The sequence below is a fragment of the Sturnira hondurensis genome, unplaced genomic scaffold (assembly GCF_014824575.4).
Source record: "Sturnira hondurensis isolate 20B ecotype Veracruz unplaced genomic scaffold, ASM1482457v3 Scaffold0015262, whole genome shotgun sequence".
Lineage (NCBI taxonomy): Eukaryota > Metazoa > Chordata > Mammalia > Chiroptera > Phyllostomidae > Sturnira > Sturnira hondurensis.
The window spans coordinates 1,759,747-1,782,111 of NW_028087893.1; the positions used below are offsets into that span (position 1 = coordinate 1,759,747).

A 22,365-nucleotide genomic window follows, 5' to 3' on the forward strand; every position below is an offset into this window, starting at 1 on the left:
CAGCAGGAGAGGCCGAGGCGCGGGCAAGCGCGGGTCCCAGGGAGGAGCGCACTCGGCCCACCTGGAGCGGGGGTAACTAGAGCGAGGGTTGGAGCCCTAAACTGCACCCAGAGCGGCGACTGTCGGTGTGTTTGTCATCGGGGACGTTTGGGAATGATGGGTCAGAGCCACCCTTTCTTCATATATTTAACACGAGCATGGGCTGGGCATTGTGCGGTACTAAAGCAGATAAAAGATGAGCAAGACACAAACCTGGCTTGTGAGATTACGGACTTGTTGAGAGAAAATATAAACCAGACTTGAGGTTAAGGAGAAGTATCAAAAACACATGGTACCACTTTTGGAATTCTCACAAGGGCAGGGCAAACTGGTTTTCATTGTAAAAGTGGCTTCTCAACTGGGAAGTGAAGGATAAGCAGGAGTGTGTGAAGGAAGTATGATCTGGGAAGAGAGAAGTATGTGAGCAAAAGTCAGGAGACCTGAGGGTGCCACGCCTGGCTAGACTGCGGTTGTAGGTGTGGCTGGAGCGAGCGGATCAGCGACGTCACAGGTCTCTTATCTGTAGGAAAAGTACTGCTTTTCAGTACTTTTCAGTCAGACCCGCAGTTTCCCAGCTAGCAGCGCCAGTCCAGCGTCGGGGCAGGAGGCTGGTGCAGATAATGAGCTCCCAGATTTCACTTGGGAGTGTCCATACTTTCTTGGGGATTGGGAAAGGCCAGGGGCCAGGGACTGCAACGCTGTTTCCCTTTAGAAGAGGAAGCTCGCACTGCCAGCCAGCCCACGGTGGGGCTCAACCAGGTGGGGGATGGGGTGGGAGGAGGGAGCAGCTCCATGAGGAATCCTAACGACTGTGTGTTCACCGTCTCCATCGCGCCCCACATGAGCTCAGGTCAAGTTTTGGTTTTGGCTGAGAAAACTCCACTGGGGACAAGGAGTTTGGGCACACACGTATGAGGCAATTTTAGCAAATCTACACTAAAATCTGAATTTACAGACCAGACCTACCTGCTGGGGGTGGGGAGGGGGAGGGGGCAGTTTGCTTTACTTCACAGAAGGGTTCAGTTCCTCTTAACTCACAAGTACTTATGCTTTGTCTCATTCCACACTCTGTCCACCTGCCCCCCACCCCCCCATTACCCCAGGACACCCAGGCTGCAGGTGCACTGTCCACCAAGGCCTCAAGCCTTCCCCAGGCCCCTTCTCACATCTGCCCACGGACCAAATTCCATTTCTCCAATTCCCCCTCTCAGAGAGGAAGACAGGAGGAGGACAGAGACCACAGCCACACCAGCTGCGGTCTAACCCTCATGAGCCAGGCTGTAACCACCGAAGCCTTCCCTGTCCCATTTAAGAGTCCCACTTAAACAGCTGCCATGAGTGGAAACAATGCCGCCAGGCCGCTGACACGGTGCACGTGCCTAGCAGGGGTGACTAAAGCGAACCCATGCCTCTGATTCCACCCCCTCGCCTCACCCCACCCTGCAAACGCCCAGCAGATGACCCGTACACAGACTGTGTCCAAATGTTGCTTTATCTTTCGGCAGGAAAGATTTTCACAGTATCAAAAGTAAAGAATTAAAAAAATAAAATAAAACAAACAAAAACAAAATAACCAAACACAAAAAGAGCAGTGTTGGGCCAGCAGTACCAAGAGCCCCCCTCCGCCCACAGGCCACCCCTGCCCCCGGGGCTGAGTGTGGGGGCTGTAGCACCAGCAGGCAGCTCTGTGGAGGTCTGAGGGGCCCAGCCTGTGCCCGGCGTCCACTCGGCTTCTGGTTGGTCTGGGACGGCGGGAGCAGAGTGGGTCTTGGGCAAGTGGGTACGATGAGGAGGAAGAAAGTGTGGACCTTCAGCTGGCAGGTGGGCGTCTTGGGACACCCTGAAGACGCTGGGCCCAGCAGGAGCTGAGGAAACAGAAGGGCGTAGCCACGTGGTGAGCAATGGCCTCCCCATGCTGCCTCTGGGGCCCCACGGGTCCCTGCAGGAACGGGGGCAGCTGCCTCCGACTACTGCTCCCACAGACTTCCTCAGTCACCTCCAGCAGAGGGTGAAATTGAAGACCCTGTCAGGAAACAGCCACAGCCCTGACGTGTTGTCCACGTGTGGAATGTCAACCTAGACCTCACAAGCAGTGGGACCATCCCCAAGGGTGTGGGCAGCACACCCTTCCCAGGCCTGTGTGGAGGAAGAGCCCCGCCTCTGGCAGTGGGGGCTCAGTGACACACAGCATGGCTGGTCCCAGCCTGTCAGCAGCACTGCTTTCTCCCTTGCTCTTGCTCTGGGGAGGGAGCATCTCCCTTCTTGGGAAAGAGATCAGCTGAAGAGGAGGAATATGCTGGAGGTTTCCTGGATGACTGGGGAATTGGGCCTATGGGAGGAGGTGTACCCCCTTTTCTCAGAAGGGGTAACAGATGAAGGTGGGGTCCCCGCCACTTTGGCTCTAATGGAGGTGAAAAGACAGGCAAGAGGGCACTCCCGTGCTGGCAGCTCTTGGGGGTGTAGACTGAGATGTCTTAAACTGGCAAAGGGTCAGGGAGCCCGCCGCCCAGAGCAGCAGGGCAGAGGCAGTCTGCGGGGAGCCCAGACTCCAGGGCAGTGCCAGGGTGCGAAGGAGCTCAGCGGCAAAGGCCGTCCCCGAGGAGCTGAGCCAGCAACCAAAGGGGCGGATCCAGACCCACATGGGAAAGCAGGCTCAGCCAAGGATCCAGTGGTCTGCTGCCCCGGCACTGCAAAGAGGAGGAGGACAAGTGAGGACACCCTCCTGGGCATCCCTGGGCTCAGCTCGCCTGCCCAGCATCCTGCTGCCTTAAGGGCCCTGCATGGGTGCCAACCAGAAGGGCCTGACACCAGAGACATGGCTCAGGGCTGAGATGCAGCCAGAATGGGGCATCCGAGCCTGCCTGCCAGTCACCCTTCTCTTCCGAACTGTGGTTCTCAGCCCAGGGCCCTCTCCAGCCTCCTGACCTCAGTCCAGAGCATCACTGGTATATAACTCAGCCAAAAGGGACTGCGCAGATGGCTGGGAGGGTGACCAAAGCCCAGCAGGGGGCCAGGTCTCTTCTTTCAGGAGGTGGCTTTACTATCAATTTCCCCAAGGAACCTAATCTGTTGAGGGAGAGTGCCCACCAACTCCTCCATTTCCAAATGACCTCTGAGGCCTTGACCTAACTTGGCAGTGCCTCACTGCTCCCTCAGGGCTGTGGAAGAGCCAGTGAGTTAGTTTCAACCCAGTGAGTGAGATTCAACCCCAAGGCTAATCAGGTCAGGGGTGGGGGCAGCCCGCTGGGGCCGATGGTTGGCTGGGCACTTTGGGAGTCGGGAAGTTGAGGCCTAGTGGAGATACCCTGGGGGTGACAGCATAGGAAGAGGCCCTTCAGGACCACGGGCAGGAGGGCTCACAGGAGGGTCCGGCCCTGGGAGGAGCGATGAAGGGGCAGAGGCCTGTGCCTCTGGTGAGCGCAGACCACTCTGCTGTCACTGGGATGTACAGGGCCAGGAAGCCCAGCCCCCAGTCCAGCTCCCTGTGCCTCACATGGTGCAGTGGTCTGGTGGGCATGGAAGCTGGCGGAGCATCGGGAGGGGCACAGGTGACTTCTGGGGGCCTCTACCTCACTGAGCTGCGCTGGGAGTGGTCTTCTTGAGGCTGAAGTTGGTCCAGTTCACAGTCACTTTCTGACGTGTTTGCTTTGCAGAATCCAAACAGAACCTGCCAGGTTTGGGGACGACACAGGAGAAGCACCATCAGAGGCTGTGTCCCTGCCTCCCGGACCCCACTCCCAAACCCACGTGTTCTGGCCTCTAAAGCAGGTCAGTTCTGTACAAGCCCCCAGCTCATGGGTGCTGAGGGTCCAGCAGGTACGGGGGCTGCACTGGCTAGGGGCCTAGCTGAATGGGGCACCCACAAGCTCAGGGGACAGTGTATGGAGAGGTGACACTGCCTTAGGATACTGGCCCCTCCTCAGGCTGTACTTGACTCCAGCCCTACTGGGCTATCTTCCATCCTGGAGGGCAGCGTGTTTCTTGTACCTCAGACCCTTGCATGTGCTGACCCCGCTGTCACCAACACCCTTTGCTCACACCTGTTCTTCAAATTTCAGCCTGGTCCCCATCCCTCAGCTCCCTCTGCAGTCCCTGTTTGAACCCCCCTGCCCTGATCCCATCCCTCCTCCAGCAACAGCACTGACCACCAGACGGTGGGGATGCTCCCCCCACTAGCCTGTTCCGTGCACCTCCGCCCCAGAGCCCAGCCCAGGCAGAGCAGAGGGAATACAAGGAGCAGACAAAGTGAAGGAAGCTGGAAAAAACCCCGGCTCTTAGGATCTGACACACATGCCTCCTTCACAAGGTCCCTCGAACCTTCTGACTCCATGTCCTGTCAAGTGGCTACCTGGGCTCCAGGTGTAGGCTGGTGGGCAAAAGCCTGGGAGGCGGGGAGAAGCTCTCCATCAAGGGCTCAGGGCCGAGGGAGAGGCCTTTTGGAAGTGCCTGGGTGTGGGCGGCCCCACGCCTACCTCTTGAAGTACTCCACCTCCCGGTCAGTCTCATCCATCTCCACCCCATCCATGTCCTTGGGCAGGAACACGTCGTCTAGGAAGACACAGCCAGCAGGGCTCAGTGCCCACAGCCGGGCCGTGGGGCCAGCGCCGCCCACAAACGAGGCCTGCCCTCCACCCCGAGGACCGGCCGGGTGGGGGCCAGCCGCTGCTCCTGGTGCACTCACCCAAGGAGGAGGCCGACTTCTGCTTGCTGCGGCTGCGGCGGCTGCGGCCCTTGCCCTGTGGCAAGCTCTGTGGCCTTGCTGGGCCCGGAGGCTGCACAGACTCTTGTTGCAGAGGCCGTGCCTTGGCCTCCTCTGGCCAGTTTCGCCAGGAGCCGCCCTTCTCCTTGTCCGCTCTGGGGCTGACAGCACTGGGGCTGCCAGCCCGGCCTGGTCCCGGCCAGCCCCCTCGGCCCCCCTCTGTGACCTCAGCACAGCTGCCCACTTTGGGAGGCCCTGGGGCCTTGCCTGGCTGTCTGGGGCTAGATGTCCGGCCCTTAGCACCGGCAGCCTCCGGGCTGGCCGAGGGCCGGGCGGCTGGACTCACTTCACTCTTCTTGGCCTGGGCGCCTTGTCTCTTGCCTTTCCGCAGCTTTCCACTTGAGGCTACAGGCTCAGGCAGTTCCTGCTTGCAACTAGGAGCTTCCTTTGGGCTTGGCTCCTCAGAGCTGGCATTGCCTGGCTTGGGGGTTTTGACCCAGATCACCCGGGATAGGTTGGGCACGGTGTTGAGTCTCCTCACTAGCCCGTTCTCGGGGATGATTCCGGGCGGGGGGCTCCGCACTTCTGTCCATGGTGGCTGGGGGCCTCTCATTTCTGCCCACGGTGCAGCTGACTCACTTGGAGCTTGTAATGTGTGGTTCTGAGGGGAGCCCAAAGTCAAAGGGGACAGGTCAAGGTTGATGTCAGGCCGGTGCTCTGTGGAGCCATTGAGGTTCGAGGCGGGTAGACCCTGGGTCTCTGGCTCAGCAGCCGCCTCCTTAGAGAAGCCATTGCTGTCCACGCCGAGCTCACACACACTGAAGCTGGCACGGATGGAGTCCTTGACAGTGTTCTTGATCTCCTGCAGGCGGTTGCTCAGGAAGCTGTTGACCCGATCCAGCTCCTGGTCAGGCCACTCCAAAAGCCTCTCCCTGGCAGGTGCCAGCTCCCGGCTTCCAGAAACACTGCGATTCACCTGCTTTAGAGCTTCTGCTGCCAACTGGGCCTTCTCCTTTTCCTGCCAATAGAAGAGGCAGTTTCAGCAGGGGCCTGGCAGCTGCCAGGCACAACATGACACCTGGCACACCAGCCTGGGGCCCAGTTCTGCCACTAACAGGCAGGAGATAGGGCCTCACAACCCTGCCTGCTTGCCCACCCTGCAGGAGTGACGATGAAGAGCAATTGGACAGGTTCACGCCCTGGGGGTGGAGGCAGTTACACCCAGAGGACAAGGTTTTCGAGGCTTGTTCATCCACAGCCCCAGTGGTGGTCCTAGGGCTCAAGAAGGCTGGGCTCCAAGGGGTGGAAACATAGCTCACTGATTCTTGCCTCCCAGGCCTGGGCTTGAGCACTGCACTTACTGGTTGAGTTTTAGGTGGACTTGGCAAAATGAGGACAGTAATTCTGGAATGAAGAGTCAGGCAGGGACGCATGTGAGGACGATGGCTGCTGCAGAGGCATTCCCCCCAACCCTGCTGGGTGCAGGGGAAACGCTGTGCCAGCGCACGGGTACCCCAGGAACATGGGGACTGAGAGGGGACTACGAGGCTGCCGCGGCAGACGCCACCACTCTGGGATTGTGCACTCTCCTGACACCATGGAAGAGGGCCACATCCCACAGTAAGGCCACTCACTGCCCGGGTGCCTCAAGGAACCCAGGCCGCACCTGAAGTGTGCCCTGGCATACAGCGGACAGCCACGGGGGACCCTAGGACAAGGTACAAAAGCAGCCCCTTGGTCCAGCTGCAGCCTGGAAGGCTGGCCTTGCCCACCAGTGCTGACAGGGATGGACTTGGAGACCAAAAGGGAAAGTCTGTGGGCTGAGCCACCCCCATGCCCCCAATTTCATGGCATCAGGTCTTCTGTAGACGTCAAAGGCCTACGGGAAGGGCCCCCCTGGTACTGTGCCAGGGGCTGGGTGCCTCCCACGACTTCACATGGGCCTATTTCCAGCTGATCTGGGACTGAAGGAAGAGAAGCAGGAAAAGGGAAGTGGGGAGAGAAATGAGGGCCTGCCACCACCTCAGTGTCTACTTGAATGAGGGGGACTCTGTGGCCCAGTGGGCACGCATGCTTTTCATTCTCTCACCTTGCCGTGAGGCCTTGGACAAATCACTTCCTCTCTCTGAACATCACTACTCCCACTTGTGAATTTGGGAGAAAAACCACCTGCCTCTACCTCATAGGGGTGCTATGAGGACACACCTGAGAGGGCGTGTCCCCCTTCCCCTGGGAACAGGTAAGGCTGCCCCTTGGCACTGTGGTGCCCAGCTGTGCACTGTGGAGTTCCAGGCCATGGGCAGAGCAGTGAAGTCACGGGGATGCACAAAGGGCTTTCTCCTCGCTCCTCTCCTGGATCAGAACACCTCTGCTATGGTTAGAAACTGAGTTCCACGGGGCATTTCATTTGCAGGGGGGAGTTCTGTGGCTAAACCAAGCCAGGATGGGTGCGGACGGGGTGGTACAGAAGTGCATGTAACTTCAGTGGTGAGAAGGGGAGACACGGACACATGCTTCCTGCCAGGCACTGTGAGCTTGGGACATCCTGCCAGCTGTCTCGCTCAGTCCTCACAAGGGCCCTTGTCATCTAGTTATCCTCAGTTTACAGATGGGGACACTGAACTTTGGAAAGAACATGGAACGGGCCCAAGGTCACATGGCTCGTAAGTGGCAGCATTGGGACAGCACCGCCAGCTGTGATCTGCAGAAGTTCTTAGGTTTTCAGTCCTGTCTGACAATCGTCTCATGACCATTGACTGGGAGGCACTGGGCTGGGCCCTGAGGACAGTCTCTGTGTGCTGCCTTGACTGTGCTGGGGGGACAGATGTGAAAACAGGCTGTTTACTGCTGGGTGACAGGGGCAAGAGCAATAGGGAAGCAAGCACAGGGTGCTCTGGGGACCCGGACTGGGCCACCAGGCCTGCTTCCTGGGGCAGGATCTCCCTGAGCATGAATGGTGAGGGGATTATCCTGGAGAGAGTGAGACAAGCACTTTCCAGGCAAAAGAGCAAGTGGAAGGGCTGCAAACTGGAAAAGCACAAAATCTTTAGAGAATGGAAACCGCTGACAGGTATGGCTGGAGCCCAGCTTTCTTTTGGGGGATGGGAGTGGGCGGGAAGGCCAGAAGGGACAGATTGAGATGAAGCTGGCAAGCTGAGCAGAGGCTAGATCCTAAAGAGACCTGCAGGCTGGGCTTGAGTCTGGGTTCAGTTCTGAGGGCAGCGTTCAGCCACTGAAGGCTTTGAAGTAGTGGTCGTAGGGTGGGGAGAAGTGGACGGTCTGAGCTCCTAGGGAGGCAGCAGGGCCAGGACACTTGGCGAGGGGTTGGGGGAGGAGATGAGCCGTGAAAACAACCCCACAACTACTATGCTGCTGCGGCAGCTCTGCGGACCGAACGCTCATTCTGTCGGACCTTTCCCCCCGCATTCCTCTCTCTCATCCTCGTGACAATCCGAGTTAGATTCTACTGTTACTCTCATTTTATGGATAAAGAAACTGAGGCTTGGAGGCTAAGTGGTTTGCCCAAGGTCATACAGCAAGGGTGGCAGAGCCAGGTTTCAAACTGAAGTCCAATTCCAAGGCCCGCTGTTCCCTCCCAATCAGCAACGATGCATGCCTTCCAAGACGGTGCCCAGGCTCTGGCTCAGGCAGCTGGGTGGATGGCAGTGCACCAACTGGACGGACAGCGGAGGAGGAAGAGGCCACTTGGAGAAAGGCAACAAGCTCGGTTTGGATGGGCTGACTATATCTACGCAAGTTATGAGGAGGTGCCTGGTAGCAGTAGTGGACATCAGTGTGACATGTGGCCAGACCAAACCCGGAGGCAACACTATCTAGGTGGCTTTTCCTTCCCAGGGAGGTGCCCTCAGAAGGAGGGGCAGGCATAGGAGGGGGAGGTCACAGAAGAGGGCTGAGGGCGGGCAATGTGCTGCACCCGGCATGCCCACCATCCTTTCCCTGCACCACCCAACTGAGGGTGGAGGCACCCAAAAAAAAAAAAAAAAAAAAAAAAACATTTAAAAAGGAGAACACAGCCCTGGCTGGTGTACCTCAGTGGATTGAGCGCAGGCCTGTGAACCAGAGGATTGTGGTTTGATCCCCAGTCAGGGCACATGCCTGGGTTGCAGGCCAGTTCCCAGCAGGGGACACACCAGAGCCAACCATACATTGATTGATATTTCTCTCCCTCTCTTCCTCCCTTCCCCTCTAAAGATAAATAAAATAAATAAATAAATTTTAAAAAAAGAATCAGAAGCTTAAAAAAAAGAGGAGACCACACACAAAATGCGAGACATTGCCTAGTGGACACAGATGGGGCAGGAGACTGCATGGTGGTCCTCTGGGATGAGGTGGTGGAAGAGGGAGATGGGAGTGAGATGGGAGAACTAACACAGTGATCTCAGAAAACATTTGCAAGGGATTTCGCTGTGACGAGGTAAGAGACAAGGGGGTGAGACAGAAGTTGTATGCTCAAGGAACAGTTTGCCTTCAAAAACGAACAGGGCGCAGGGGGAAGCTGATGGGACAGAGCCTGGAGGAGAGGCTGCAGGCACAGGCCCCAAGAGGAGGGTAGGCCAAAGAGGCGAGAGAGGGCTGTATGGGCCTTTGCTAGGAAAAGGGGAAAGTTGTCCTCACGATGAGAGGAAAACTTTGCAAGGGGCCTGGGAAGAGAGAGTGCCTGTTCAATGGCCTCCTTTGAACAGGAAATGAGGTTATTTGCCAAAAAATAAGGTGGGGGGAGGGAGAAGCCTGAAGCTGGAGAAGAAGGGAGTTCTGGCAAAGGGGCTGCAATGAAGTGACAAGGAACAAGGAGACCTAAGCTGTCCAGAGGCCTGCTGGGCAATATGGTGGCTCAGGAAAGCAGGAGGTTATGCAGTCCGAGTGTCACAGACAAACATGATTTGCAGCTCTCCTTGAGGTGTGGAAGGGCAGAGGTGTGTTGGGTTCAAACCCAGGGCTGCAGTTTTTCTGAGAGGCTGTTAATGCAAGGGCAATGGGGCAAGGAGAAGAGAGTATTGGTAAGAGAGTGAGTAAATGGTCTTGCCTGGCCTGGGAAGAGGAGAAAGAGGCAGGTCGCGGTCTTCAGTGCATAAAGATGGTGGGGAGGCTGCAGATGACAGAGGCAGGGGAGAAAGTCAAGGCCTGGAAACAGGCTGGAGAGGCAGAAAGACACTGGGCTTTCTTCCCCAAGAAGAGCACTCTGCAGGATGACCGCCGAGGGGTGCTGTGTCATGGTGGACAGCCGCATGTCATAAAGCCAGGAGCAGGGCAGAGGCACATGGGGAGGAGGCTCACGTATAAAGAGGTAATGGCTATTGCGTGACAATGCAACTTCTTGCTTCCAGGGACCCCGGCCTCTGCTCCAGGCCAGGCAGACAGTCGCTCTGTGGTGAGCTATGTGGTGAGCAAGCACGAGAGCAGTGTGTGATGAATGGTGGACTGAAGATCTGCGAGGTGCAGCTGGAGTATGGCGGGAGCGGTGACCTGAGTGAGGCTGCGAAAGAGGACGTGCCTGAACTGAGCTTGGAAGGAAGTTGTCAGGAGGAAAAGGAGGGGAGGGAAGAGAGCACTACTGGTGAAGGAGAATGTGCAGCACACCCACGTGTAGAAAAGGGACCCCAGGCCTGGGAACTGTGAAGTGTGCTGGCTGAGACCTAACCGCCTTAAGAGGCCAGAGTGACTACTGCCACCCACTGGACAATACTGGGTGAGAGGAACGAAGTGAAGACCACTTTCTGAAGGCAGTGGTGGGACCCTTGGGTCCCTGCTTCAGGGTGCAAGGTGAGGTCCCAGTGTGTCCTCTGGGTTGGACACAGGTGGAGGACCAATGCTGCTTTCCAGGGCACTGGGGCTGTTTGACCACCCAGGACTTGGAGCCAGCTGGGTGTTAAACTCAGTCTCCTTGGCTGCTAGGCTCCCAAGTGTGGCACCGTGCAGATGCAGCTGGCGGGCTGGTGAAGAGGTAATGAGGTGGCAGGGGACCAACCACCAAGCCCTGGGGCTTGCCTGGCATCAGGGCTGCCTGGGAAGGGCTCCCTAGCCTCAGCCTGGATCACTCCCATGGCTCCAATTACATCTCCACGCTGGCAGCACCCAGCCCCACACCTCCACCTGGGTGTCCTGTGCAAGCTGCTGAGGCAACGTGCCCCAGCTGAATGCCCATCTTCTGCCAGTCCCCTCCTTGCTCAGTGGAAGGACCCCACCCTGCCAGTCACCCCAGAAAACACCTGGGGTACATCCCTAACTCCTTCATCTCCCTGTCCTGTAATCAGATTACCAGAGCCTGTCACTTCTGCCTCCTCTGAAAAGCCATCTCTTCTGCTCCACCCCACCATCAATCACCTCTATCCTGGCTCTTGGCTTTCTGGCTGGGACCAGGTGACCGTCCAGGTCGCCACATAATAACCCTGGAATATGGAATCAACCAAGTTTAACTCTTTGATTGAAGCCCTAAGGTGACTCCCCTCACCCACAGGGTCAAGTCAAAGCTCTTTGGCAGGGCACACTGGGCCCTGCCTCACCTCCACCCTATCTCTCCTGGGTGGGCCCTGGACACACTGAGTTGTGTCTGTGCTGTGCCCGCTGCTGGGAGGGCCCTGCTGGCGCCTGTGAACTGGCTCCCGAGCCAGCCCCTCAGTGTGGCCATTGCCAGGAAACCCAGACAGGAAAGGGGGCTTCCCTCAGGCCAGTACTTGTCACACACTAGCACGCTCATCCAGTGTGTGTCAGTCTCTCCACGGCCCGCGCTTCTCCAGGTAGGAACTTAACAACTGCTTTGGTTCCCAGGATTTGCAGTGTTTTCTGAGTGAATGAACAAACAACTGACTGACTGAAGCAAGTCCTGGGCTTGGAGGAATCCAGTAAGCTGCTTCTGAGGCCAGGACTCGTTTGTCCTCCAGTCACTGGCCCCCCATCTCCCTGACCCTGATGCCTCCCAAACTCACTCAGACCCCCCCAGAGCAGTGAGCCAAAGTCTTTGGCAGCCAGCACCATTCGTCCCCCAGAAGTCTTGGGGGCTGGGGCGAGAGACTCTTCGGGGAGAAGAGGCGGTAGAGCTGGGCTCCCCCCCACACCCACCTTCTTTTTCAGCTTGTGCCGGGCCCGTTTGGCAGCCCTGGCGCTGTTGGGGGCTTTGGGCTCCGTGCTGTTGATGAATTCCAGTAGTTCATCCACATCTCGGTGGTCCACGGCAGGCTCCCCAGGGATCCCGCCCAGGGCGCCCCCCTTCATAGGCAGCTCCTCTTTCCGCCTGGTCAGCCTCGAACGGAGCTTCTCTCGGATCTCGGTATAGTTCCGACTCGTCGGGGCGGCGGGTGGCTGGGGGAGGGGAGGCGCTGATGTTACACCCTGGGCCTGGGAAGCCCAAGCACCCCCCTGCTGGCGGTGAGCACGTGGTGAGAAGTGAGACAGCTGTTCTTTCTACCACAGCTTCAGAGGCCAGATGGCTTGGTCCAGCCAGGCGGGAGCCAAGGTGGCGGTGGGTGGAGGGCGTTGGGGGTGGGCTGGGCTGGAAGCCAGGAAAGTGGGTTTGAGCCCAGGTGTCATCACTGGGAAGATGTATGACCTTGGGCAGGTCACTGAGTCTGTGAGCCTCAATTTCGTCACCTCTAAAATGAGGGTCAGCCCTTGCTCGAAGGCTACTAGCACTGTCATCACTTCCATTTCTTCCACCCTCAGCTGCGCTCCTCTAGCGGCGGCCCTTCCTCGTCACCTGAGAAGACTTCTGAACCGCTTCCTCCCCCTGCCCAGAGACAGCCCACACTCTGCTCTGTCCTCCATCCTGGCGCCGTCTGTGCCCACGGCCTGTCCCCCGGCTGGCTCTCACACCTGGGGGCCTGAGAGCCTTTGCTTCCACTCTGCCTCCATCACGCACAAGCCTTCACTTCTCTGTGATTACACACGTACACACACTCCTCAGAATCATAGCTTTCCTCTCTGCCATTTCCTGTCCTTCCGCCTGAAGAAAAAAAGTTAATCTTAAGAGAAACCACGAAAAGAGCAAAGGTAGCAGAATGTTTAAAAACCCCCACCTCACCGGTCTGCTGTGAGGATCGAGTGAGCAGACGCGGGCGCAGAGACTCACAGGGCCCCAGTGCAGTCACCGTCCCCTTGAGCAAGGGGTCTCTGGGTAGAGCAGGCGCCCCTCTGGCCCGCCGCAGCCGGCTCACTCACCGCATTGTGGCCGAAGAACTCGCAGTAGCAGCAGTCACAGAACTTCCCATCTCTCTGGTGGGCGGAGGACGAGGTGCAGGAGCTGCGCTCTGAGCTGCTGTCCTCTTCCTCGCCCAGCCCCTCGTCTGCCTCGCAGGGCTGGGGCAGCGGGCAGGCAAGGCCACTGTGTGTAAACTTGTGCCCCTTGCACCCTGGGTCTCTGCCGACAAGGAAGAGAGAAAGGCCCGCAGGTGAGAGGGAGCAGCAGTCCCACCATCACCGTCCCCGTGGCCCACGAAGGCTGTTCGGCTGGGTTGGTGCCTCTCACAGGAACGGGGCCAACACCCTCGCTGTCCCTCGGGAGCCCAACTCAATGGCACAGTTTTGGAAAGGCCCCGCAGGCCTCATTTGCCCACACCCACGTGACGCTCCAGGACTGACAGCACTGCACACACCTCTCCACCATGCCGTCTGTGACACGGTGCTGTGGAAATCTGTTTGCCTGTTTGTCTCAGACCAAACGCGCCCTCTCCAAGGGCAGGGGCTGCACCACTTCTATTTGGGGTCCCAGTGTGTAGCGTTAATGACCTAGCACACAGTAGGTGCTCATTACGTAGGTGTCTGGACAGATCAGTGGCCTGATGGCCCCCCTGGTGCACCTGAAGGAGGTCAGCAGGGCCCGTCTCCAGTGGGCACAGCTGCCTAGCTGTGGAGCCATGGGGTTAGGAAAGCAAATGCGGCTTGCGGGCCCCAGACTTAAAGAGCTACTATTGGTGCAGGTACTGTACTCAATGTGTTCTTTAAACATTTTTTTAATTTTTAAAAACTTCTGATTTGGGGGGAGGGGGAGAGAGATCAACTTGTCATCCCACCTGCTCACGCATCGTTGGTTGTCTGCTGTGCGCCCTGACCAGGGCCCAGTGTGCAACCTGGGCATGTCCGGACGACTCTGACCAACGGAGCTGCCTGGCCGCTCTCAACACGTTACTTCTAACCATTTCCAAGGCCTGTGCAGCAGGTGCTGCCATCCCCACCTTGCAGGGGAGGAGGCAGGCTACGAGCATTTCATTGCTTTGCTCAAGGAGTAGGAGGACTCAGCCCATGTCTGTATGCAAGTCCATGCTCTCCTACGGCACTGCCGACTCCGGACGTGAGGAAGCACAGGGCATCTCGTAAGACAGACTGGCATCAGCAGTGGGAGCCTCTACCTTGAGGATGGAATTCCTAGCTCAAACACAGATTTGGGTGCAATGAAGCTTATGACAGTCTTGTTTATGATGATTAAAACCATCACAACTGTCCAGGAATAAGGGAATGATAAAAATAAATCCAGCAGAATTGTACAGTGAGACATTACGTTGCCACTGGAAAGTATTTTGAAGAATTGTAACTGGGGAAATGTTCATGGTATAATGTTAAAAAAAAACCACTACACAAAAATTATACAGAAGAGGGACTTGCCCCAGCTGAGTGGTTCAGGTGGCTGGGACGTGTGGTCCTGATACACCGAGGTGGCAGGTCCTATCCCTGGTCAGGGCACATGCAAGAATCAACCAATGAGTGTGCCAATAGGTGGAACAGCAAATCAGTGTTTCTCTCTCGTTCTTCCTTCCCATCCCTCTCTAAAATCAATACATAAAATTAGAAAACAACAACAAAATACAACCCCCCTGACCAGAGACCTAATCATGTCACACACAGAAACATCAGGAGGATGCTACTGCAGAATTAGGACTTTAGCTTTAGGTTGAGGACATTTTTTCTTTAGACATCTTTACATTTTTCCAAATTCTAAACAAACAAACAAACAACAACAACAAAAAACCCCATAAGACCACCAAACAGTTTTCTTTTAAAACTGCAAAAACTTCTGAGCCTATCCTTTAAGTTCCACCCCAAGAGTTGCCTTTGCAAAGTTTTCCAAAACCCTAAGCCCGAGTCAGCAGGGAGTACATCCTCCAGGCCGCTTGCTTACCTGTGAGTGCTGGGGAGCTGCTGCGAGCTCGGTGGTGGGAGCAGAGGCCCACTGCAGTGCCCGCTGCAGTGCCCGCTGCAGGGGTGGCTGCACCCCGAGAAAGAAGGTGGCATCTTCAGGAGCGGCATGCTGGTGGAAGGCAGGTGGGGGCTCTGACACGCCCCTGGGGAGTGTGGCACGGTGGCAGCGGCAACAGGGCATTCTGAAGCCTGCGCAGGGAACGGTGCTGAGGGGGTGGTGGGCAGCAGGTGTGGGTGGGGCGGGGAGCCAAAGGACCCGGAGTGAGAGGGGAGCAGTGACACTGGCTGAGGGTGGTGGCCCGTGGGGCTGTTAGGCGGAGCAGTGAGGTCTGGGTGTCGGCGGTGCTCTGAGATGGGGAAAATCTCACCTGTGAGGACACAGGGGACACAGGGATCAGAGTGGAGCCAGACACCAGGGAGGAGAGGCCAAGGGCCTGCCGCCCCAGTCCTCTGCCTCCTGGAATCCGGGCACAGACCCTCGGCACAGTGGCCCCAGAAGCTTTTGGGAACGCCTAGCAGCGCCAGCTCAGGCTGCAGAGGTTTCTCTGCAGGTGGCAGCTGGGCTGCAAAGGCCTGAGGGAGAAAGCAACAGGAGCACCAGCCCCACGGAAGACCACACACCTCTCCTGGGGCACAAGCAGGGGAAACACACTCTGCCCTCCACCTCTAGGAGCAGCAGGCCGAGGTTCTGCCTCTGGGCCATAAGGAGTGAGGTGGTGGGTGTGCCGGACTCCCTGGTAGCCTTGGACTTCAGAGGAGTGGGAAAGGCTCTCATGATTCCCTCTGGTTTACGCATCAGAACAACTGGAAACATGTACTGCTCAACTCTCAGCCCCTCCGAGTACAAGCAGACAGCAATTCCATATTCGCACAGGGCGTCAACAGACCAGAGTTCTCTCTTTCAGTCTCTAAGGGCTCCCTCAACCAGGTCTGAAGAAGGTGCGTGGGGCTGTGAAACACACTAATACTCATGGCAGCTTATACTGCCACCTCTTGTGGATAGAAGTGCAGCCTTTTCTACCCACCTCTCAGGTGAGGAAAGCGGGGGCGCCTAGGATGAGAGGCAGGCAGCTCCCCTGTGCTGCTGCAGGGGCAGGAGCTCTGGACTCTTAAGCTCTAATTTCCTAAAGGACTTAAGACTTTACTTTCTATTCAACTCCACTTTTTTTCCCTTAAAGATTTTATTTATTTTTAAAGAAGGGAAGAGAGGGAGAAAGGGAGAAAACCACCATTGTGTGGTTGCCTCTCATGTGCCCCCTACTGGGGACCCAGCGGACAACCCAGGCATGTGCCCCGACTGGGAATCGAACCAGTGACCCTTGGTTTCACAGTCTGGAGCTCAATCCACTGAGCCACACCAGCCAGGGCCCAGACTCCACTTTCTATTCAACCAGGGCTCCGCAGGCCCCCTTCTGGCTGCAGTGGGAACCGTTACTAAGCACAGGGCAGCAGTGTTTTCAACTTCAGAGACCAGGGGAAAGGAATGCCCCTCTGCTTCCACCAGAATAGCTCTATATTTACTTAGTAACTGATCTTCTGGTTTCTCTGAACCAAGTGGTTAGGAAAACACAGCTGTCTACACTTACAAGGCCTGCTGGTCTTCTGAACTCGGAGACTCACCGGGGATGGAAGGACTCCCGAGTGAGCTGCCCGGCACAGCCCCGCTGGAGTGTGGGGAGTTCCAGAGGCCCGAGAGCTTATGTGCCGACAGGAACGAGCTGGGATCCCAGTCCCCTGAGTTCCCATGGCAGGATGAGGACGACGATGATGAGGACGATGACGACGAAGAGGATGATGAAGAGGAATGAGAGTCGCCTCCACAAGACTGTGATTTGCAGGATGTATGCGACAAGGAGATCTGGAGAACAGGAGAGAACAAGGCTCGTAATGAGCCAGCAAAAATCAGAGCAGACCCTCTGCTGCCTAAGCTTACCCAAGAGCGCTGCCTCCTCTAGGCCCCGTGCTGCGGCCAAAGCTCGAGTCCCGCAACTCCAGGTGCCAGGGCACGTGCGGGCCACACCTCGGCTAGGAGGGGCTGTGCTGCTCCCACTGGAGTGACCTGGGTGTGGACACTGGTGAGAGGCGCCGGGGGTGGGGGGACAGCGGGCACAGAGAATGCCTGCCAGCTGTGGGCCTTTGGGAGTCCTGAGAGCTGCCAAGGAGAGGAGGGTCTGTAAGTCAGGAGTCCTGAAGCTGAACTGATCCTGTTCAGAGTAAAAGAGAGGGCTGGAGGGGAGTGAGAAAGGAGGGCGGTCTGCTGTGATTCAGCAGACGGCAGACTCAGGTGGCTCCCAGCATCTTGGAGGCCTTCTAAGGCACACTGCAGACCCTCAAACTGACCTTTGCCCTCTACGTCATACTGGTTGGCTTTCACGCTATCACAAAACTGAAGGTAGCCTGAAAGGCAGATGAAAGGGGGCAGGTTCTCCATCTCCCAATTCCTATGGGCCAGCCCTCACACTGTGCACAGACTCACTTGGGGTGGGGGGGCCGTCTGCAGCCCCCCTTCTTCCCCGCGACGTGAGCTCAGCACCTGGGCACAGGGGCCGCGGGAGAGCCACCTCAGAGAACAGGGAAGGAACAGCGCAACAGCCTGACTTTGTGCAGGCAGCCCTCCTGTGCTCAGGGACCTCTTCGCAGCGGTTACCTACCGCCACTGCGTGCTCGGGCCCTGTCTGCCTCTCGTCTTCCTCCATGCTCCTTCGGCAGCTCTGGCAGACCCATAGCGGCATCTCGCCTAGGAGATTCTTCACGAGCTTTGGCATGAAGTCGGGGGGCAGCTTCTCACCCTGCAACACCAGTCCGTTTTGGGAAGGGCCTTCTTCCCAGCCTTTCCGTTCCCGATGACACAGCAGGCAGCAAGTCTGCACAGACTGGCTGGAGGTGTGGGGAACCTGTCCAACAGACAGAAACAGGGTTTCCCAGGAGGGGAACGGCTCCACTTAGGAGTCATATTAACAACAACAGTGTCACTTGTTACGTACCATGCACTGGGTTAGGCACTTTAAGTACATAACGTTAACTCTTGTAAGAGCTCTGCAAAGTAGTTGTTATTACTCCCATTTTTTTAAAGATGAAGAAACAGATTTTAAAAAGTTAAGTAAGCTGCCCAAGGTTACAGAGCTAGCAAGTGGTTGAACTAGGATTTAAACCTCGGTGAACATGCTTCCAGAGCTCATGCTCAAATGCCCTGATGCCCCTACGTCCCCAAGTTTTGAAGGTCAAAGTGGAGATGACCCTTCCTCCTCTAACATGTCTGGGAGAGGCCACAACCCTTGGGCTATCATGCAGTCCGCAGACCACCCCCACCTGGAAGGGAAGAGCACTTCAGGCCATGCAAGTCTGGGAGGACATTCGGGCTTCCGGAAGAGCTACACAATTCCCACAGGAGCAAGTCAGGGTTTTGGACAAAGGGTTTGGATAGCTAATCAATAGGCACCAGCTGAACTGAAAACTTGAGCTGGAGTGAAGGTAAGGCAGATCCTGGTGCTTTTGAGAAGCAGAAGGTGCAGTGAAGTGAACCTGAGTGCCCTGGCTGGTGTGGCTCAGGGAACTGGGCGCTGGCCTTCGAACCCAAAGTTCACTGCTTGATTCCTGGGCAGGGCAGGCGCTTGGATCGTGGGCATGTGAGACGAGGCTGATTGATGTTTCTTTCCCCCTCTCCCTCTCTCTAAAAATAAATAACATCTTAGGAACATGGGCTTTGGGATCAGACCAACACGTACTCTAACGCCTGCCCAACCACCTTATTAGCTGGGTGACCTTGAGCAAGTCATTTAACCTCTCAAGCGCTAATCCGTACCACCCCCACCCCCTCCCCTGCCCCAACCTTGCAGAGATGTGAGGCTCGGTGCATGAAAAGGGAAAGTGCCTAGCTCTGTGCATGCCCACAGCATAGTCCCAATATACAGTAATTCTTACTTGGACTTTTTTCCTCTTAGGAGAAACTTGCCGTATATGTTTATAGGTTTTCTTTCACACTGAGGGGTACTAACTAGGAGACTTACTAGTTTCAGTGACCCCCATTAATGGCTTCCCTATACCCTACCGCTTTGTGATCCTCCCTCACTCTGGCAGTGAGCTTGGTCCCGTCCCTTCCATTGGCCCACAGGGTGTTAAACGCGCCGTGGGCACAAGCTGGAGAGCGAGTGCACTTCTACCTGCTTCCTCACATGGCTGGGCTTCCTTGCTCTTGTATCTTGCCACGCCACAAGCGTGGCCAAGCTAGCTGTGCGAGGGATGTGAGAAACGTGTGAAGAAAACGGAATCTTTCCGGCTAACTGGCTGGCAGATCAGACACATGAGTGAGCACAGCTGAGGTCTGCCAAGCTGGCCCCAATCCGCAGAAACCCCCAGTCAATCCAGAGACTCACGAGCAGTAGTAAGTGGTATTGTTTTATGCTACTAAGTTTTTTTGGGGGGAAGTGGGGGCGTTGTTACATGCAATAGTTAACTGATATACCTTCCAAACTTACCCATCACTAGGTAACAGGTGTTTGCAGAGGCTGAGCAGAAGAATAAGGGTATCATACTCATCCTACCAATAAAATTAATGCCATCACCTTTTTTGAATAAAATCCTCTTATCACAGCAAGTGTGCATCAGCGTATCCTTAAATCTGTCACATCATAATTACACTGACCTTGGTCCCTGATTTTTAGGGGTAAAAAAGGGACCAAACAGTAGTACTAGGAACATACAGAAACACTCGGGGAAGGGTATGGACCTTGGAAAAGTGCACCAGGAAAGAGAAAGCCTACACGTGGAACTCACATGAGATACTAGGAGTCCGCAAGCACTTTGCCAAGGGAACACTGCAGTGAGCAAGGCCGCTGCACAGCGGCAACAGCAGAAGGGTACGGCCTCCAGCCCTGGCTGGCGTGGTTCAGTTGCTTGGGGGTTGTCCCATAAACCGAGAGGTGGTGGGCTCCTTTTCCAGTCAGGGCGTGTGCCCAGGTTGCGAGCTTGGTCCCCCACTGGGGTATACGACAGGCAACCAACTGATGTCTCTCTCCCTCCTGTCCCCTCTCTCTAAAATCAATAAATGTGTCCTGAAGTAAAGATTAAAAAAAAAAACAAAAACAGACCTTCCCAGATTCCATGGAAAGGGTGGAAGGTGGATGGGAAAGAATGATGGTCAGAGAAGTTATGGCAAAGGAGGCCTTTTTCCAAAGTTTCCTGTGCCCAGGAAACTTCCCACGGCTACAAGGTGTCCTGGTGATGGCAGGGCGGGGCGGCAACACCCACAGCCCTTTCCCCGTAATGCTGACAACCAGTCTTTTTTTTTTTTTTTAAGATTTTATTTATTTGTCCTTAGAGGGGAAGGGAAGGAGAGAAGGAGAGAAATATCAATGTATGGTTGCCTCTCGTGAGTCCCCTGCTGGGAACTGGCCTGCAACCCAGGGATGTGCCCTGACTGGGAATCGAACCGCAATCGTGTGGTTCGCAGGCCCGTGCTCAATCCACTGAGCTACACCAGCCAGGGCTGACAACCAGTCTTAAAGCAAACACCTGGACATGTAATTTTACTGCAAGAGAATTTCATTTCATTTGGGTGTTAGATTCTAAAGTTACTACATAAGACAAAAATCTTTTATGAGTAAAATTATTCTCTAAATTCTTTATATAGCTTGTGAAGTACAGCACTTTTTTTTAGGTACAATCAAGGATTCAAGTGTATAATACACAGTTTCTGGCAATATGTGATTTTCTTTTCTGTTTTCCTTTAAAAGCAAACATAGAATTCTTGTAAGTCAGGCGTGTGTTCAATGCGACTGCATTCAGTGCCAGAGCCCTCGTGGGAATGCGAAGGTGCAGTGCAAACAGTACGGCATGATGTGGGGCAAGTTACACATACTGTCACTTCATCTGTAAAATGGGGTCAAGTCCCAACCTGGATAGTCGGCTGTGAAGCCCAGTGCCAGGACCGTAATGTATGTTGCTCAACATATGGGAATAATTATGCAATGACTATATATGTATGTATGTATGAACAAACGATGTGTGTATGGGGGGGGGAGGAAGAGAGTCATCAGAGTGACAGAGAATCATGGATCGGTTGCCTCTCGTACACTCCCCACCTGGGTACCTGGCCCGCAACCCAGGCATGTGCCCTGACCAGGAATCAAGCCGGTGACCTTTCACTTTGCTGGACAACACCCAACCCACTGAGCCACGCTGGTCAGGGCAACATATGGTACTAATTATGAACTGGATGGGAGCAATAGAAAACAGTATTTAAAATCAGGACTGTATTTAAAAGCAGGTCATTTAACAGCATTTAAAATACAGGTGTATTTTACAAGAACGTAAGAATCATATGCGGTGACTTGTTAGACATCTTAATCTTTGCCCTCGACTCCATGAAGTCATTCTTTAAGTTCCCCAAGCTCTTTCTGTACTCCCTTACCTCAGGCCTTTCTTTGCTAAAGGGGACCCTTTGCTTAAAAGCCCCTTCCTTCCCACACTCACCAATAAGGAGCTGGGAAGGGCTTAAAAGCCCGGCCGAAACCCAACCTCACCCAAGCTTTCCTGGGGAGCCCTCTTATCACCCCCACCCTTCCCACACTCCACAACACTCTGTGCCCTCCATGGAACTCATCCGTCTGCACCTTCTGTCCCTCCTACCAGGCTGTGCTCCCGGAAGGCCAGCCCCAGGTCTGATTCTCCCCTGCCTCCCTTGCACTGCAGCACAGGGCCTAGGCTCCAAGGAGCTCCAACCTGTTAAGTGTTCCCATGGTAACACCCCCGACAGGTAGGGTTGGGAGACACTGCTTGAAACTGCTGCTTCCCACAAAGAAAGGCCATCACCCTACCCTGGACATTCATCCGAATGGTTCCAATCTCAACTGTGGAAGACTGGAAGACTGCAGACACTCCCTGCAGATTACAATGAGATGCCTCTGTTCATGGAAATAAAGTGACTCTCCCTAGAGCCACACTGGTACACACCATACATGAGATCAGCCACCAAGTGGAGTGAATTTATAGGACAAGCTGTCTTTCTAGTCAGAGGAAGAGGCACAGGGCTGGGAAGCTAATTTAGTCCTGACGGAGGCAGACACAGTACCACCTATAGCGCACGGCACAAGGCTGCCCAGAGGGCTGAGTGATGTTAAAGAGGCAAAGCTTAGCTCAAAGGATCCACGCGGTAGATGCTCATTCTGCTATCCGGGCCCCTGCTCTGTTTTGTTCTTAACGAGTTCACTCCAGAAACGAGCTCATCCACTGAACCGAGTCTGGTATACCTGAGTCCCTTCTAGGCCCAGAAGATTCTGGCAGCGACCCCCAGAGCTATCTTAACTCTCAGCTTTGGTGCCTGCACTTAGGTACAATGCCTGGTGGGGGCTGGGGACTTTTCTCTCCAACATTTTCGTCTCTATTTGCCAGAGGGTGGTGAGGACCCTAAGTTGTAGAGATGTTATGTTCAGTCAGCACTACCACTGTTCCTTCACATTCCTGCTTTGGCAGAGAAAAGTTCT

At 55.5% G+C, this 22,365-nt stretch overlaps 1 protein-coding gene and 1 long non-coding RNA gene across 10 annotated transcripts in view; one reads left to right on the forward strand and one right to left on the reverse strand.

Annotated features, from left to right (window-relative positions):
* Positions 1-1,513: 1,513 nt before the first annotated feature.
* The window catches only part of FAM193B (family with sequence similarity 193 member B), a 30,723-nt gene continuing 9,871 nt past the window's right edge, over positions 1,514-22,365 (reverse strand). For 3 of the 9 annotated variants that reach the window (XM_037064490.1, XM_037064496.1, XM_037064495.1), the window contains exons 2-10: positions 17,536-17,778; positions 16,505-16,742; positions 14,865-15,252; positions 12,911-13,112; positions 11,816-12,055; positions 4,721-5,756; positions 4,512-4,587; positions 3,609-3,706; positions 1,514-1,904 (exon numbers count right to left, since the gene is read on the reverse strand). In XM_037064490.1, the coding sequence (XP_036920385.1) occupies positions 3,610-3,706; positions 4,512-4,587; positions 4,721-5,756; positions 11,816-12,055; positions 12,911-13,112; positions 14,865-15,252; positions 16,505-16,742; positions 17,536-17,778 (2,520 nt within the window). In that variant the 3' untranslated portion in view covers positions 1,514-1,904; position 3,609. Of the gene's footprint in view, positions 1,905-3,608; positions 3,707-4,511; positions 4,588-4,720; positions 5,757-11,815; positions 12,056-12,565; positions 12,684-12,910; positions 13,113-14,864; positions 15,253-16,504; positions 16,743-17,535; positions 17,779-22,365 lie in introns of those variants that run through there. The other 6 variants (XM_037064491.1, XM_037064492.1, XR_005069168.1 and 3 more) reach the window with 6 other exon arrangements.
* Positions 3,122-9,490, forward strand: LOC118999759 (uncharacterized). Its single transcript, XR_005069169.1, has 3 exons — positions 3,122-3,199; positions 7,209-7,213; positions 9,480-9,490. It is a non-coding gene; the product is annotated as an uncharacterized LOC118999759 (long non-coding RNA).